At 45.2% G+C, this 18,519-nt stretch overlaps 1 protein-coding gene across 2 annotated transcripts in view; it reads right to left on the bottom strand.

The window, feature by feature from the left end:
• The window catches only part of asb18 (ankyrin repeat and SOCS box containing 18), a 59,923-nt gene that overhangs the window by 31,184 nt on the left and 10,220 nt on the right, over positions 1–18,519 (bottom strand). Inside the window, exon 1 of one of the 2 annotated variants that reach the window (XM_063051716.1) lies at positions 11,048–11,322. The exons of the other annotated variant lie outside the window; for it this stretch is intronic. Within the exon in view, the coding sequence (XP_062907786.1) occupies positions 11,048–11,291 (244 nt within the window). The 5' untranslated portion in view covers positions 11,292–11,322. Of the gene's footprint in view, positions 1–11,047; positions 11,323–18,519 lie in introns of those variants that run through there. 2 annotated transcript variants of the gene reach the window in all.

The raw sequence follows: 18,519 nt of genomic DNA, 5'->3' as shown, positions 1-18,519 counted from the left end.
GAGCCCAGTTTGCGACGCTTGTTCATACCACTAGACCTAGACTTCTGATGGCAAGAGGGTGGAACTGCCCCAGTACAACGGCTCTTCCGCTTTAAAAACAGGTTTCCTGTCATTGTAGGACAGGATGGACAACCAGCACATGCTCTACAGCCATGGTTATGCTATTTCCTGTCTAACATCAGTGAGGTTTGTGAATGGGACGATCTGCTGCCTCTCTGATAAAAATAGGGTAGTGAACACTAACAGTAATTAAACACACCAGGAATAGTGTAAATGTCTGCGTCTGATAATCCTCCAGCTCATTATTAAGAACACTTTTTAATTATTATGATGAGGAGCCCTAGGGCTCTCTCCAATTTTAAGTAAATTAATTAGGGTGTAATTTAACACCACAACAGGCTGCTTGCTGTAAAGTTTATTATGGTGTATATTGTGGAAAGAAGAATGTATTCTTGTGTTGGGTAATGTTATCTGGTGTATCAGCAAGTCACGGTGCCACAGGGACAGCACTAGGTTTCTTCTTCCAGCAACTGCTCCTTGTAGACGCACGTTTCCCCATCCAGTCCTTCACGGTCTCTGCACTCCACCTCTGGCCTTTTGATCGATGCCGATTTCAATGATACCACTACTGGAGGCAGTCTTCAGCTCCACTGGAACTAACCTCTGGGCCATCCTTCCAAAATCTTTCTACCTCTTGTCTCCTGTCTCCTCCTCAATCATCCTTAAAGCCTTCCTCTTTAACCAAGCGGTTGGTCATGAGAAATTGTACCAGTCCTCATTGCGGGGTCAGCAATGGAAAAGGTGAGCAGCTTCAAGCTCCTGTGTGGCAACATCTCTGAAGATCTATCCTGGGCACAACACGTTGATGCAATCATGAAGGCAGTATAGCCACTAGTATGCTTCTTCAGGAGTTTGAGGAGATTTACTACGTCACCAAAGGTGACCAAAATTTCTACAGACGTACTGTGGAAGATGTTCTGGCTGGTTGCATCATTGCCTGGTGTGGAGTCTGATAATCCTCCAGCTTATTATCATGACGAGGAGCCCTAAGATTGCACAGGATTGAAAAAAAAATTGCAGAGGGTTCTAAGCTTAGGCAGCACTAACCTTCCCATGATCGAGGACTTCTTCAAAAAACAATGCATCAAAAAGGTGGCATCCATTGTAAGGGACACTCGTCACCTAGAACATGCCCTCTTCTCATTGCTACTATCAGGGAGGAGGTACAGGAGGTGGAAGACACATACTCAATGTTTTACGAACAGATTCTTTCCCTCCGCCATCAGATTTGTGAATGGTCTGTAAGCTCTTGAATGCCATATCACTATTCCTCTTTTGTACTATTTAGTTAATTTGGTCTCCTACTGTAAATTATAGCAATTTTTAATGTCCGTCACTGTACAGCTGCCGTCATATTTCTGAATGGACCATGAACCCATGAGAACTACCTCTCTTTTTGCCTTTTTTGCACTACTTACTGTAATTATTTATTTTTTAGACATTTGTTTATGTATCACACTGTACTACTGCCTCAAGGCAGCAATTTTTTTTGATTAAAAATGCCTGTGGACACCAGCATTGGAAAGAATACTGTGAATCAAACAAAGTTCTAGCTTAATGTATTTTCCACTCTGGTTAGATTTGGCAATAGACCATCCCATTTGGATCAGGATGGTGCCTGGGATTGAGAGAGATCTTCAGTTATGAAGAGAGACTGGACTGCCTAGGCTTGCTGTTGGTGGAGGTATGAAAAATTATGAGATGCAAAGACAGGAGCTGATGGTAAGACACTGTCCCCCATGACTTAGTTATCTAAGATCAGGAGACATGAGATTAAGGTGAGAAGTAATAGGTTTAGAAGGGATCTGCGGAAGATTTTTATTCAGCCAGAGGTTGGTTGGAATATGGAATGCACTGGCGAAGAAGGTAGTGGAGACAGAGGCTCTCACAACCATAGAAACCATAGAAACTACAGCACAGAAACATTTAAGAATCACCTGGAACAAGGCATAGACGGCTATGGATCAGGTGCTGGTCATTGGAATTGGTACAGATAGATGGAGGGCCTTAGCACAAAACAGTGATTGTCTACTCTTTTCCATGGATGCTGTTTGACGTGCTGAGTTCCTCCAGCACTTTGTGTGTGCTGCTAGGATTCCCAGCATCTGCAGACTTCCTCGTGTTTGTGCGGATGGGTCAGTACTGGTATGATGGGCTGAAAGGCCTGTTTATGAGCTGTGTGCCTATGACTTTGCAGCTAGTGAAGTGCTTCAAAGGTGCAGTCACTGCGTGCTGTAGAAAACATGGAAGCCAACACAGGTGACAAAGAAGCATAATCGCAAAATGGGCAGATTTGCTAGAGCTGTTGGGACTGGTTTAAACTAACATGCGCAGGGGGTTGGGAATCAGGATGATAGAGCTGAGGATGAGCCAGCAGGTAGTTGACGGGTGTAGCATGAACGTAAGAAAGGAGAAACCGATGATTGGGCACAAATGCAGACAAAGCAAAGAGTTACATTGTACCACAGGGGCAAACTAAGATCGAAATGATGGAATGGAGGAACAGACTCGATGGGCTGAATGGCCTAACTCTGCTCCTATGTCTTGTGGTCTTATCGATCTGCATTGGAGCTGGAGCTCAGCAGTGTACCTGAGCATATCATCACAGAGCTCTGGGCATTGCTGACTGTGAACGTAGCTTTGATAGATTAAAGATCAGATATCTCCACTAGGCTCACACAGCAGTGCAGCCAGTAAAGCCTCTACCTCACGCCTCCAGTAACCCCGGTTTAGCCCTGACTTCCAGCGCAGTCTGTGGGGAGCTTGTACATCTTCTCTGTGACCCTGGGAGCTCCGCTTTCCTTCCACATCCCAAAGAAGTGCAGGTTAGTTGGTTAATTGGCTATTGTACGTGAGTGGTGGAATCTTGGGGGGGTGGGGGGAGTGATGTGAATGTGGGATGATTTTTTAAATTCAAGGTACAGTGTGGTAACATGCCCTTCCATCCCAACAAGCCCGTGGCATGAACATTGAATTCTCCAACTTCCGGTAATTCCCTCCCCCTCCCTTCCCCCATCCCAGTTTCACTCTGCCCCCTCCCCCAGCTGCCTATCACCTCCCTCATGGTTCCGCCTCCTTCTACTACCCATTGTGTTTTCCCCTATTCCTTCTTCACCTTTCCTGCCTATCTCCTCCCTGCTTCCCTTCCCCCACCCCTTTATCTTTCCCCTTACTGGTTTTTCACCTGGAACCTACCAGCCTTCTCCTTCCCACCCTCCCCCCACCTTCTTTATAGGGCCTCTGTCCCTTCCCTCTTCAGTCATGACGAAGGGTTCCGGCCTGAAACGTTGACCGATCGTTTCCACGGATGCTGCCCGACCTGCTGAGTTCCTCCAGCGTGTTGTGAGTGTTGCTTTGACCCCAGCATCTGCAGAGTATTTTGTGAGCCTGTGTCATGCAATTACCCCCATGTGACCAATTAACCCACTCACCCGTACGTCCTTAGTACGTAGGAGGCAACCAGAGAACCTGGAGCAAACCCACACAGTCACAGGAAGGACGTAGAGCTTCCCTACCGAGAGTAGCGGAATTGAACCCGGAGCAACGGTGCTGTTATGCTAACTACCACACTACCTGGCAGCCCCAAGATTAAACTGGGATTAGTATAAACGAGTGCTCGATGATTGGTGCAGACTCGAAGGGCAGAAGGGTCTGTTTCTGTGCTGTGTGACTTCCTATCCCATTTGCAGCTAATATATTTGCTCTATTCCACTCATGCTGATTCAATGTGCTGTGTGCTCCCTCTACAGTCCTCAGAATGAACTTCAAAAACATTACTTCAAATCTGCAGAAATAAATTCATCCTTTTCTAAAGTATCCTACGAACAGATAGTTTGCTCTTATTCTATCAGTGAAAATGAAATGCTCTGAAGGTAATTGTTTGGATATAGTCTCTTGACAGCATGACTAACTCTTGAGTTTTCTGTGCAATACAATAGAAACCATTGTGAGGACATTGGCTCAACATCAGATAAATGTTTGCTTTTATGTGTGAAAAATACAGTTGCATGTTAATGTTCTTAACTTGTACTTGTTGTCATTACAACTACTTCATGGTATCCTTCTGTTAGATTTAGAGATGATGTTATCCGGAAGGTTTTTTAGAAGTCAAGAATGAAGGATAATCTTATGGTTACTGCCAATATATTAGATGGTTATCAGAGGTTCGGGTGAGACTGTATCAGTCTGTAACAGAAAGTAACAACAAGCAACGACAAGTAACCACAAGACTGGTGCCTCATTCTTGACCTCTGAAGACTTCCTCGATAACATTACTAGCAGATCTAAGAACTTGGCATAGTCAGCAGGAGAATTGAAAGGATTAACATGTGGGAAAACCCAAGATGAGACAGAAGTTTTTAGAGCAGTCATTCAACAGGAGGTTATGCCTTCCTCCTTACTTTCCTAACTATTACAGAAGTACCTAATTCTTATTTCAATGCACTATTTAAAGGAAGTCTAAGGTTAAAGTTAAAAAACCATAAGACCATGAGACATAGGAGCAGATTTAGGCCATTCAGTCCATCGAGTCTGCTCCGCCACTCCACCATGGCTGATCCCAGATCCCACTCAACCCCATACACCTGCCTTCTCGCCATATCCTTTGATGCCCTGACCAGCAGGAGACTATCAACTTCCACCTTAAATATACCCATGGACTTGGCCTCCATCACAATTTGTGGCAGAGTATTCCACGGATTTGCTACTCCCTGGCTAAAAAAAATCCTTCTTACCTCTGTTCTAAAAGGTCATCCCTCAATTTTGAGGCTGTGCCCTCTAGTTCTGGATACCTCCACCACAGGAAACATCATCTCCACATCCACCCTATCTAGTTCTTTCAACATCTAGTATCAATGAGATCCCCCCCCCCCCACATTCTTCTAAATTCAAGTGAGTACAGGCCCAAAGCTGCCAAACATTCCTCATGTGTTAATTCCTTCATTCCCGGAGTCATCCTGTGAACCTCCCCTGGACACTCTCCAATGACAACACATCCTTTCTGAGATATGGGGCCCAAAACCATTGACAATACTCCAAGTGTGGCCTGACTAGTGTGTAATAATGGCTCAGCATTATCTTCCTGCTTTAATATTCTATTCCCCTTGAAACAAATGCCAACATTGCATTTGCCTTCTTTACTACAGACTCAACCTGTAAATAACCTTCTGGGAGTCTTGCACAAGGACTCCAAAGTCCCTCTGCACCTCTGATGTTTGAACCTTCTCTCCATTTAGTTAATAGTCCATAATATTGTTCCTTTTACCAAAATGCATTATACATTTTCCAACACTGAATTCCACCTGCCATTTTTATTTTAGTCCTGCTGCAATCGCATTGCTTCCTCAGCACTATCTACCCTTCCACCTTTCTCTGTATCATACGCAAACTTTGCCACAAAGCCATCAATTCCATTATCTAAATCATTGACAAATAATGTGAAAAGTAGCAGTCCCAATACTGCCCCCCGAGGAACACTACTAGTCACTGACAACCAACCAGAAAAGGTCCCCTTTATTCCCACTCGATGCCTCATGCCTGTCAGTCATTCCAGTATCTTTCCTGTAACACCATAGGGTTTTATTTTGTTAAGCAGCCTCATGTTTGGCACCTTATCAAATGCTTTCTGAAAATCCAAGTAAATGACATCCACTGTCTCTCCTTTCTCCACCCTGCTTATTACTTCCTCAAAGAACTAACAGATTTGTCAGGCAAGATTTCTCTTTACAGAAACCATGCTGACTTTGACTTATTTTACCATTAGTCTCCAAGTACCCCAAATCTTCATCCAACACTTTTCCAACCACTGAGGTTAGACTAACTGGCCTATAATTTCCTTTCTTTTGCTTTCTCCCTTCTTAAAGAGTGGAGTGACATTTACAATCTTCCAGTCCTCTGGGACCATGCCAGAATCCAAAGATTCTTGAAAGATCATGACTGACATATCCATTATCTCTTCAGCAGCCTCTCTCAGGATCCTGTGATGTAGTCCATCTGATCCAGGTGACATATCCACCTTAAGAATTTTCAGTTTGCCTAGCACATTTTTCCTTTGTAATAGCAATGCTACTCACTCCTGCTCCCTGACACTTACGGACCTCTGGCACACTGCTTCTCTTCCACAGAGAAGACAGATGCAAAGTACCCATTAAGTTCATCTGCCATTTCTTTGCCCCCCATTATTACCTCACCAGTATCATTTTTTAGTTGTCCAATATCGACTCTCACCTTCCTTTTGCTCTTTATATAACTCAAAAAACTTTTAGTATCCTGCTTTATATTATTGTCTAGTTTGCCCTCATATTTCATCTTTTCCTTTCTTATAGCCTTTTTAGTTGCCTCTTGTTGGATTTTAAAAGCTTCCCAATCATCCAACTTCCCACTCACTTTTGCTACCTTAGATGCCCTTTCCTTTGCTTTTATGCAGTCCTTAACTTCCCTTATCAGCCATGATGGCCTGTCCCTGCCTTTTGAGAACAATTTCTTTTGTGGGACATATATATCCTGTGTCTTGTGAATTATTCCCAGGAACTTCAGCCATCTCTGCTCTGCCCTCACCCCCGTCAGTATCCCCCTCCAATCCACTTGGGCAAGCTCCTCTCTCATACCTCTGTAATTCACTTTATTCCATTGTGATACTAATACATGTGAGTTATGCTTGTCCCTCTCAAATTTCAGTATGAATTCAATCATATTATGATTACTGCCTTCTAAGAGTTCCTCTACATTAAGCTCTCTAATAAGATCTGGGTTATTACACAACACCCAATCTAAGATAACCTTTCCTCAAGCACAAGCTGCTCTAAAAAGCCATTTCATAGCCATTCAACAAATTCCCTCTCTTGCGATCCGACACCAACCTGATTTTCCTAATCCCCTTACGTATTGAAGCCCCCCAATACTATTGTGCCATTACTCTTATTACATGCCTTTTCCAGCTCCCTTTGCAGCCTCAACTCCACGTCTTGGCTATGATTACCACAATGGTTTTTTTATCCTTGCAGTACTCCACCCACAAAGATTCAACATTCTCGGACTCTGTGTCAACTCTTTCTAAAGATGTAATTCCACCTCTTCCCAACTGAGTCACACAACTGTCTTTGCCTTCCTGCTTGTCCTCTCAATACCAAGTATATCCTTTGATGTTATGTTCCCAACTACGGCCTTCTTTCAGCCACGACTCAGTGATGCCCACAAAGTCATACCGACCAATCTCTAATTGCGCCACGAGTTTGTCCACCTTATTCCAAATGCTACGCACATTTAAGCCCTGCATTTTTCGCCCTTGGTACAATTTAAATCTTTGCTCTGTCTGAACTTGTACCCAATTATTGGCTTGTCTTTCCTTATATTCAAGTTACACCCATCATCTACTTGTAAACCTGCTGGCTCATACTCAGCTCTATCATACTGGTTCCCATTCCCCTGCCATATTTAACCGCTCCCAACAGCTCCAGTAAATCTGCCCGCAAGAATATTAGTCTCCCTTGGATTCAAGTGCAACCCATCCATTTTGTACAGGTCACACCTTTCCCAGAAGAGATCCCAATTATCCAGAAATCTGAATCCTTTCCCTCTGCTCCTATTCTTCATTTATCTGCCACCACATTCTATTCCTGTCCTCACTGTCACGTGGCACAGGCAGCAATCTCGAGATTAACTACCCTTGAGGTCCTGCTTCTTACCTTCCTTCCTAACTGTGTTTATTCTGCTTTAACCCAGGGCAACTCAACTCTATCCTATTTTATTCTTTGTTTTCAGTGATGTTAAACAGTCCTGTTTGGCTGTGCATTGTCCATTTATTAAATTCTAACACTTGGTTATGAAATGTCTGCCTTTTGCTTTGGGCTTTCAGTCTGTCCCATTGGCATACGTGACCAAATCCAGACACTTCACACTGTTTGATGGTGTGAATAGAAATAGTGGTGGCAGGTAGAGAGGAAACGTGAGTCGTGTTAATGCATCACAAATAGAATGACAAAAGAACCAACCAATCCCCTTCCACCACCTCTCCCCTCTATCGGGCTGAACTGATCCTCACCCTCAACAATTTCTTCTTCCACTTTCTCCAAACTCAAGAGGTAGCCACTTGTGCTCGCAAGGGCCCCAGCTATGTCTGCCTCTCCATTGGCTATGTAGGAGAGTCCATGTTCGAAGCCTTCCCCAGGTATTCTACCCAACTCTTCCTCTGCTACATTGATGATTGCATTGGTGCTGCTTCATGCACCCATGCTGAGCTCAACAATTTTATCAATTTTGCCTCTAACTTCCACCCTGCCCTTAAATTCACTCGGTCTATCTCTGACACCGCCCTCCCTTTTCTTGATCTCTCTGTCTCCATTTCTGCAGACAAACTGTCAACCGACATCTTTTATAAAGATACTGATTCCCACAGTTATCTCTTCCCATCCTATCTCTTGTAAAAATACTACTCCTTTTTCTCAATGTCTTTGCCTCTGTTGTATGTGCTCCCGGAACGTAACTTTTTATTCCAGGACATCAGGGATGTCCTCCTTCTTTCAATAATGGGGTTTCCCTTGGTCCATTATTGATGTTGCCCTCACCCGCATCTCCTCTATTTCCCATACATCTTCCCACCACCTTAATAGTGATAGTTCCTCTTGTCCTGACCTACCACCCCGTCAGTCTCCGTATCCAACAAATGATCCTTCACAACTTCTGCCACCTCCAAATGAATCCTACCATTAAAATGACCTTTACCTTCTACCTCCACCCCCCCACTTTCCACAGGGATCGCTTCCTCCACGATTCCCTTGTCCATTCGTCACTCCCCACTAATTTCCCTCCTAGCACTTATCCCTGTAAGTTCAGGGCTCCAAACAGTCCTTCCAGGTGAGGAAACACTGCACCTGCAAATCTGCTGGGGTTACCTACTGTGTCTGGAGCTCTCAATGTGGCCTCCCCTACGTTGGTGAGAATCTTCGTAAATTGGGGGACTGTTTCGTCGAGCACCTCCGCACCATCTGCCACAAACAGGACTTCCTGGTGGCCAAACATTTTAATTCCAATTCCCATTCTCATTCTGATGTGTCAGTCCATGTCCTCCTCTTGTGCCAAGATCAGGCCACCCTCAGGGGAGAGGAGCAACACCTTATGTTCCATCAGAGTAGCCTCCAACCTGACGGCATGAATATTGATTTCTCCTTCTGGTCAACAAATCCTCCCTCCCTCACTTCCTCTGTTCCCCATTCTGACCTTTTACTTCTCCACACTTGCCTATCACTCTCCTTGGGTTCCCTCCTCCTATGGTCCACTCTTCTCTCCTATCAGATTCCTTCTTCTCCAGCCCTTGATCTTTCCTACCCACTTACTTCACCATCACCTTCCAGCCAGCCTCCTTCCCCTCGCCTCCTGCACTTTTTTTGTTCAGGCACCTTCCCCCTTCCTTCTCAATCCTGAAGAAGGGTCTAGGCCAGAAACGTAGGCTGTTTATTCATTTCCATAGGTGATGCCTGACTTGCTGAGTTCCTCCAGCATTGTGTGTGTGTGTTGCTTTGGATTTCCAGCATCTGCAGACTTTCTCATGTTTACAAGTAGGATGCATTGGTTTAATGCTACAATGAATCTTAAGAGAGATAGCTACCAACTGTATTGCATTTCTGCATATACTTTTATGAATAAACTACATATATTTTAGAAATAATAAGATTTTGCACAGTATCTTTCCCTCAAAGATCATGTGGTCTTTTGTGGGAGCTTGGTGTGAACAAGCATAGCTGCAATACTCCTGAGATTCGTTCTGTGCTGCAGGAGTGGTTCGCAGGCAGTGAAGCATACTGGGATATCCTGAGGACAAGAATGGCCCACTGTGAGCAGCACACAGAACAGTCATCTAATGCTCCTTACCTCACTCACTCTATCCTTCTGTCCCTTTCTGTCTGACTTCCCTTCAATTCATGTAATGGTATTTTGACTCTACCACTCTCCATGGAATAAAATCAATGGCCTCCCCTGGCCTGGGTACAGCTGGTTGTCCTAAAATCAGTACTGGATTTCTTAGTGATTACCTTTTATTTATTGCACCCATGTCTGGGCTGCTTCATATCACTATTTCGATACACACCATCGACCATGTTTGTAAATACTATTCCACGGCAGCGCAAGCCCATTTGCAGCCGTGCATACTGATTGACCTCCAAATCTGACTGTTGCAGTATCCAGACCTTAGGCAGCTGATTCTAAAGCCACACCCCCTCCCCATTTTCGATGGTCGTTTGACAGCTCCTTGCTGTCAAAAGGTCTTTTCAATATTTCTAATGTCTCCAAAACACGGGAATCATACAGCACACAAAATAGGCCCCCTCAGCCCTCCCCATGCATGCAGACTATCACAGTACATCATTCTATTTGCCTGTACATCCCTCTACACCCTTCCTATCCGCGCTCCCAGACAACGTTGTGATTGTACTTGCCTCTACCATCTCCCCTGGCTGCTCTGGCCAGATAGTCACCACTCTCCGCAAGGAAAAAACTTACTCCTCAGATCTCCTTTAAGCTCCCCCCCACCTTAAACATGTTCTCTCGAGTTCTAGACTCTACTACCATAGGAAACAGACTTGATCTGCTCCAGCTATGCCCCTCATAATTTTAGAAACCTTTGTACTCCACCCCTCAGCCTCCAGTGTGTTCCAGTGAGAGTAAGCTCAGCCTATCCAGTTCCTTCTTATAGCTACAGTCCTTCATTCCAGACAATGTCAAGGTGACTCTCCTCTGCCCACTCTCCAACGCTACCACAACCACAGTACTGCAGCCTAACCAATGTATTCTGGGGGACTTTCCACACAGGAGTGAAGCCGGCCTCCCTGATTGCCCGTTCGGTTCCGGGCGGATTCCACAATGGGTGGTCTATTGATAATGCCGACGTTTCTCCTGAGCGGCAGGGAGCAGCAGCAGTTTCCCCTTCCCCTCACCATGTTGTCTATTTATACCCCACCATTCCAAAGCCAAGATGGCCGTGCACAGCAGGTACCTGAGATGCCGATCGCCAGGGGTTTCGCCTGCCACTCCATCTCATCATGGCAGATGTCGAACAGCAGGTTGACGTCTTCATGGTACTCGCCAACCATAGACTTCAGCAGCGCCAGATCTCCCTGCACCAGTGCGCGGTGGAATGTCTCCGGGCCTTGGCGCTTCACGGCCCGGGAAGGCATGATGTGCTGCTTCTGTTCAAAGTGGAGTAATATCTGTGACCGGTTCACAGGGTCTCTGTCCATCGCCTGAAGAGCTGTGTGTCTGGAGTTTATTTTAGCCTTGACTGGCTCCCCACTATTATATTGAAGGACACTGGCTATTGTTATGCTATAAATATCCTGGTATCACTGAGCTCACCCTCCATTGTGCCACTATTAATAGTCGGCAGTCATGCAACAATCTCAATATTGGCAGTGCTGGGAATGGGTGCATGACTTGTTTCATTCACGTACATACAGCAGTCAAGTGAATTTTGCTTTTCGATCGTCCCATCTTCAGTTGGCTGTCCCTCGGATCAAGTATATGGACTGTGCTGTTGTTGGCTTAAGCTCAGTCCATTGAGGACTGGCTGTCCAGTGATACTAGTACTCAGGACACAAGTTCAAGTTTATTGCCATGCAACTGTAAGCATGTATATGACTAAACAAAACAACATTCCTGAGGGACCAAGGTGCAATCACAGGACATATCACATTCAGCACACAAAGATAATACCAACAGATAAAAAAAAAAGTATTCTGTAGATGCAACACACACAAAGTGCTGGAGGAACTCAGCAGGACAGGCAGCATCAATGGAAAAGAGTAAACAGTCGATGTTTTGGGCCGAGACCCTTCATCGGGATCATTCTGTAGATGTACAAGTTGACATAAAGTGCACTTTGACATATAGTTAAACATACAACAGCATTACTGATACTGATGTTGTCATATATAATGTGGTTCCAAGGTTGTCAAGCCAAGGAGTGGTAGTGGGGACAAGCTCCCACTACCTAGAAGTGCTCCTCACGGCATGCACCTCAAATAGCCTCTGACAACCAAGTCCAACTCCTGGCCTTCTCGTGTGGCTTAGCCTCTAAGCCCGGCGGAACCGTTTCTACTGACAGGAGAAGGGGCGAAGGCGGGTCCTGGCGACTTAAAGCCAGTGCTTTGGGTAGATGGAGCTCATCAGCCTGGGAAGGCAGTCCATCTAAGAGAGGGAAAACTCTGATTTCAAACCACCGCTGCCTTGCGGCCATACCCAGTCATGGGAAAGGCTTCAGGAGTAAACCCTGAGGACAAATCCGGAGCTGGAGTCCCTAAGGCTGTCCGACGTTGCCTTCAACCTCACCCTGGCAACTCCTGCGACGACACCGGTGCCAAGCTGTATCGGTCCTTGCCCTTCCCTTGGACAACATTGGTGTTGTGGAGAGGGGAGACTTGCTGCATAGGCAACTGCTCGTCTTCCATACAACTTGCCCAGGCCTGCGCCCTGGAGAGGACAGTCCAGGCGCAGATCCATGGTCTTGCGAGACTAACTGACGCCACTACCACCATATGTAATGTGTACTTGGAGGTACCAGAGTGTTCAGAAGGCTCACAGCCTGGGGGAAGAAACTCTTACCCACCTGAACACTGGTTGTGGTCTGATGACTTCTTGTTGGTTAAAACACAAAGCTCTGGAGGAACTTAGCAGAACAGACACAAAATGGCAGAATTTTGTGTGTGTTACTCCAGATTTCCAGGATCTGCGCGGAAGCTCCTGTGTTTATGAGGAACTCAGCAGATCAGGCAGCATCTACAGAGGGAAATGGAGAGTTGCCATTTTACAATGAACTTCACCTGGACTCAAGTTCTGCTCGGAGAACCCAGAACCCAGACAGTCTAGATAAAGGCTCTCGATGTGAAGTGTTGACCGTCCGTTATCTTGCACAGATGATCCAGATCCCTGCCTCTGCAGTCCCTTGTGTCTGCATCTTGCTGGTTAAAGCCAGAGTCAGTGTTACCCAAGGACCTGCTGGTGGAGTGAGAAATAGTATTCAACAACTTACCACGTCAAGAGCTTTGAATTTCCGAAGGAAGAGATTTTGAGAGATCTAAAGAGGGAGCCTGACTAAACCCTGGATTTGGCTTTGGGGAAGCTGGGTGAGACAAGAATCAAACTCCAGAGTTAAGGAACTGTAGGCAGGGAGGCACTTGTGAGATGGCGACTGGCCGTAACTACCACTGGACACCATTCTTGGGTATAGTACAGGATGTAGGACTGGAAACTGTAGGAGGGTATGGTCCACCGAAATGACTGGAGACATCACCCAGCTGGTACATCAGGAAATGGAATTCACATACATTACAGGATACATTATCACCAGAACATAGTACTATGAGACCATAATATGAACAGTACCCGACATTATATCAGAGCAAAAGGCCTGGAAACTAACAGGAAATGGTACCTGGACACAGTACCAGTGTAGAGTGCTCAGAGACGGTAACAGATGCTGTAGTGGATTTGAAACCTTGATGTGTACCAGGGTCTACTGCCTGGATTTTGTTCCCTGATACAGTAACTCAATACATTCCCTGGATAAGGTACCCGGATCAATACTACCCTGCACTACACTTGACCTTGACCAAAGGGCCGAGAAATGATACTGGGATACAACACCCAGAAACAGAGACTGGATACAGCACCGGTTATATTACCAAAGGTGTAAATAGCACTGAATCCAGTTCTGGGACACAGTTCAGCGTCCAGTGTTTGAATGCAGCCCTTGCGTTTCAGACTGATCTCCTTTCAGCTGTATGTTTTTGGAATGCTGTGTTCGGAAGAAATGCCACACCGATGCTGTATTCACTCTGTGAACACACAAAATCCAATGGCATTACTTTGAAGGAAAGGACGGAGATATCGCTGGAATTCCAATTCATACCTCTCTCTCAACTAGTAACTAAAATAAAATTATTTGGCCATTTACTTCAGCGGGGGATCTTGCTGTGTATGGATTAGTTTATTGTGTTTACAAGAGTAGCCACTTTTGAGGAGATCGCCATTGTCTGTAAAACACACGAGGACATTCTGATGAGCGCAATGAGAATACAAGTTATTTTTCTGCTGAAGAGTGAAACATTGCCAACTAACCCACATTGGCTGTGCCATGGGAAGGCCTTGCAGTTTCGAAGGGGATTCAGATTCCGATTTAGTTATCACATGTACATGGAAACACACAGTAAAATGCGCCATTTGCATTAACAATCAACACCCCAAGTATGTGCTGGGGGCAGCCCGCAAGAGTCACCATACATTCTGGCGTCAACATAGTATGGCCACAATGCTCGGCAGAACAACACTGAACACAACAAGCACTGAAACAACAACGGCAAAGTAAGCCCCTTTCCTCCCTCCAACCCACCCACAGACATGGATAGTCCTCCGACTTCAGGACAGGCCTCCAGACCTCTAGTATTCAGTCTTCAGCCTTCGAACATCGGCTCTGACTTCTGGACATCCGATCGACCTTCAGGCTCTGATCTTCGGTATCGACTGGCCCTCACGCCTCCTGCTCACAGTGATGTCTGATCCAGTGACCCACCAACCTGGGACAACCCGACATCCACATGTTATCGAATGGTGACCATTCAGCTGATTATGACTACAAAACAATTACAAGCGACAATTTTTGCTTTGAAACTGCACCGTTGTCAAGGTGGGATTTGAACTGATCCGTGCCGCTGGGTTACCAGTGCATGTACAGAACTACTGTGTGCAGCAAACTTCAGAGAAACAGTTTTAGCTGAGGGATATCTGAGGGACATGGTGAGAGAATGGCAAGGTTCAAGATTAAAGGTTGTTTATTTTCAATCCTCAGTACGTGAGTACAAAGGAGAACAAAATGTTTGTTACTCCAGATCCGATGCAGCATGCCAAAAGACAACAAGGATAAAAACACAATGAATATAAATATAAAAGCAATCATATAAAACAGAATGTACAAGTAACCGTCATATACGTAGACTGATTGCACGTACATAAGCTGATGTGTACTGTATGTAGTAGTGGGTAAACGTTAGAGGCATTGACCAACCTGACGGCTTGGGGGAAGTAATTGTTTTTGAGTTGATGTGGATGTTGCATAGCCTCTTCCTTGATGAGAGTGGGACAAACAGTTCATAAGCAGGATGGGTAGGATCCTTCATGATATTGCTATGTGATACTCTTCTTGATTCAATTCAATTGAACTGGATTCATTTCTATTTATACCCTATGGTAATATAGCCGGTACTGTGATTCTCCTGACCTCCAGGAAGCTCAACTAATATCAACTTAGAAGACAATAGGACAAAGGGACAACATGTGTGGCCTCATCCAGGTGATTGGCTGCAATGCTGATCTAAGGTATGAATAGAACTGTTTGCTCACAGGGACCAGAATACAGATTTACATAAAAACAAGAGATTTTGCAGATGCTGGAGATCGCAGAGCAACACACTCAAAATGCTAGATGAACTCAAGCATTAATAATAAATGTGCTTTGAATCTTAGGAACTCAGCAAGTTGATGTTTCAGGTTGAGACCCTTCATCAGGCCTCATCCTCATGAAGTGTCTCGGTCCAAGACATCAACTTTTTATTCCTCTCCATAGGTGCTGATTGACCTGCTGAGTTCCTCCAGCAATGTTGTGTGTGTTATAGTCTTACTTTAACAGCAGCAGGTGGGACATTCAATAATTTTGCACACCAGTTATCACTGACCCACCTTGGTCTCTCATACTCACCTCCAGCACAGCTCACACACTGACCACCAGCATCAAGCACATAAGACTCTTACTGACGTCATGCTTTCTTGCAGGAGAGGGTGGTGTGAAACCGAAAGCTGTAGGTTGTTACTGGAGGAGGAGGAGGAGTACGCCTGTATCTCTGACAGAGTACCATCCATTTCAAAGTCAACCAGCAACAGTCCAAAGTACTACATTGTGTCAAATCTTATGCTCTTTGTCTATTCTGCTCTTCCCATCACCTACACATTCTTAAAAACCAAGTGTAGAAGCTTGCATTAGCTTCTTCTCTCCGTCCCAAACTGGTTGCATTACCATCTGGCAGGATCAGAGAAAGCTGCAGGAAGGTGTAAACTCAGCTAGCTCCATCAAGGACATCTTCAAAGACAATGCCTCAAGAAGGTGGCATCAATCATTACGGACCATCGCAGCCGGGACATCAGTCAGGAGGTACAGGAGCTTGAAGACACCCTCAACGTGTTTGGAACAGCTTCTTCCCCTCCATCATCAGAACCCATGAGCATTTTTTTTTTTCTCTTTTTACACTACTTGGTTCTTTTTTTAAATTTACACTCTGTGGCCACTTTATGGAGGAATGGAGACAGGCTAACCCCTATTGCCATCAATGGATCTGGGTTGAGCTTTAAGTTCCTCGGCATACATATCACCAAGGATCTCATGTGATCTGCACATACCGGCTGTGTGGTGAAAAAGGCACGACAGTGCCTCTTTCACCTCAGACGGTTGAAGAAGTTTGGTATGGGCCTTCAAACCCTAGGAACTTTCTATAGGGGCATAATTGAGAGCATCCTGACTGGCTGCATCACTGCCTAGATTGGAACTGTACTTCCCTCAATTGCAGGACTCTGCAGAAAGTGGTGCAGACAGCCCAGTGCATCTGTAGATGTGAACTCTCCACTATTCAGGACATTTACAAAGACAGGTGTGTAAAAAGGGCCTGAAAGATCATTGGGGTCCGAGTCACCCCAACTACAAACTGTTCCAGCTGCTACTATCCGGGAAACGGTACCGCAGCATAAAAGCCAGGTCCAACAGGCTCCAGGACAGCTTCTTCCACCAGGCCATCAGACTGATTAATTCATGCTGATACAATTGTATTTCTATGTTATATTGACTATCCTGTTGTACATAATATTTATTATAAATTACTCTAAATTGCACATTTAGACGGAGATGTAACAAAGATTTTTACTCACGTATATGAAGGAAGTAAGTAATAAAGACAATTCAGTTCAATGAGATGCACCAGTACACCTGCTCATTAATACAAATATCTAATAGCATGTGAACTAGTAGCTAAATTCTAATTATTTGGCCATTTAGCTCAATGTGAGATCTTGTGTATAGATTATTGTGTTTATAAGAGTAACAACATTTGAGAAGCTCCCCATTGGCTTGAAAGCTCGGGAGGACATTCTGATAGGTGCCATAAAAATGTGAGTTATGCTTCTCTTGGAAGATGAAGTGCCAGCTAACCCTGCCATGGTATAGTTGGGTTTGCTCAGTAAATAAACTTGTCACCAGAAGCACGTCTCCATCTGACTGATGCCCCGGGCTAACTCTGGCACCGTTTCCACCAGGGCTTCCTCCGGTGCAACACCTTAGAGCATGAAGCTCACCCTTATCCCTTACATTAAGAAATCAACTCTCCACCCCCTCTTAGTCCTCAGCCTAGGGAGGTGGGCTCACATGTCCCAGTGCCACAGGTGATCAAAAGGCTCAAAGATGGCACGGGAGGACTCCCCGTAAGACCCTGCGGCTTCAGTGCTGAGAGGGCAGGGTTTAAGTGCAGACATCTCATTTCTTTATGACCTTATTTGTGTGCAATCAAATTTGGAACAAGATAATGGGTCACAAGCTCTTTGAGCTTCCCTGTGATCTGGCTCTTTTGAATGCAAGTGTGCTTTTTTCCTATGCGAAGTATTCCAATATTCCGACCAGCACCTAGCAACGGGGCACTGATATCTTTTCAGCCCCGTGACTTCAGTGTTGTAAGAGGCTAAAAATAGCAGGCTGAGTCTGTGTGTTTTCAATGTGTTTGTATCAGGACTCCAGACAGTTCAGGACATAGGTTTGGCAGTGGCATGGTGGTGTAGCGTTTAGCAGAATCACATTACAATGCCAACTGATCAGGGTTCAATTCCCACCACTGTCTGTATGAATCTTGTTTGTTCTCCCTGTGACCCAGTGTTTTCCCTCTGGCTGCTCCAGTTTCCTGCCACATTTCAAAGCCACACAGTCAGGGTAAGTGAGTTGTGGGATTGCTGTACTGTATTGGTGCTGGAAGCACAGCAACACTTGTTGGCTGCCCAGCACAATCCTCACTGATTTGATTTGATGCAAATGTGGCATTTCACTGAACATTTTGATGTACCTGTGACAAATAAAGCTAATCTTATCTTCCAGAAAATAATAAGGAATAACAAGGAAAATCCTGCCTGACAGACCTACTGCAGTTTTTTGAGGAAATTACAAACAGGGTAGACAAAGGAGATGCAGTAGATGTGGTGTACTTGGATTTTCAGAAGGCGTTTGACAAGGTGCCGCACATGAGACTGCTTAGCAAGATAGGAGCCAACGGAATTACAGGGAAGTTACTAGCATGGGTGGAGCATTGGCTGATCAGCAGAAAACGGATCTTATCCTGGCTGGCTGCCAGTTACCAGTGGAGTTCCACAGGGGTCAGTGTTGGGATCGCT

Source organism: Mobula hypostoma, chromosome 6 (genome assembly GCF_963921235.1).
Source record: "Mobula hypostoma chromosome 6, sMobHyp1.1, whole genome shotgun sequence".
NCBI classification, from domain to species: Eukaryota; Metazoa; Chordata; class Chondrichthyes; order Myliobatiformes; family Myliobatidae; genus Mobula; species Mobula hypostoma.
Note: the sequence above shows the minus strand (reverse complement) of the source record. Positions and strands in the feature narration are given on the sequence as shown.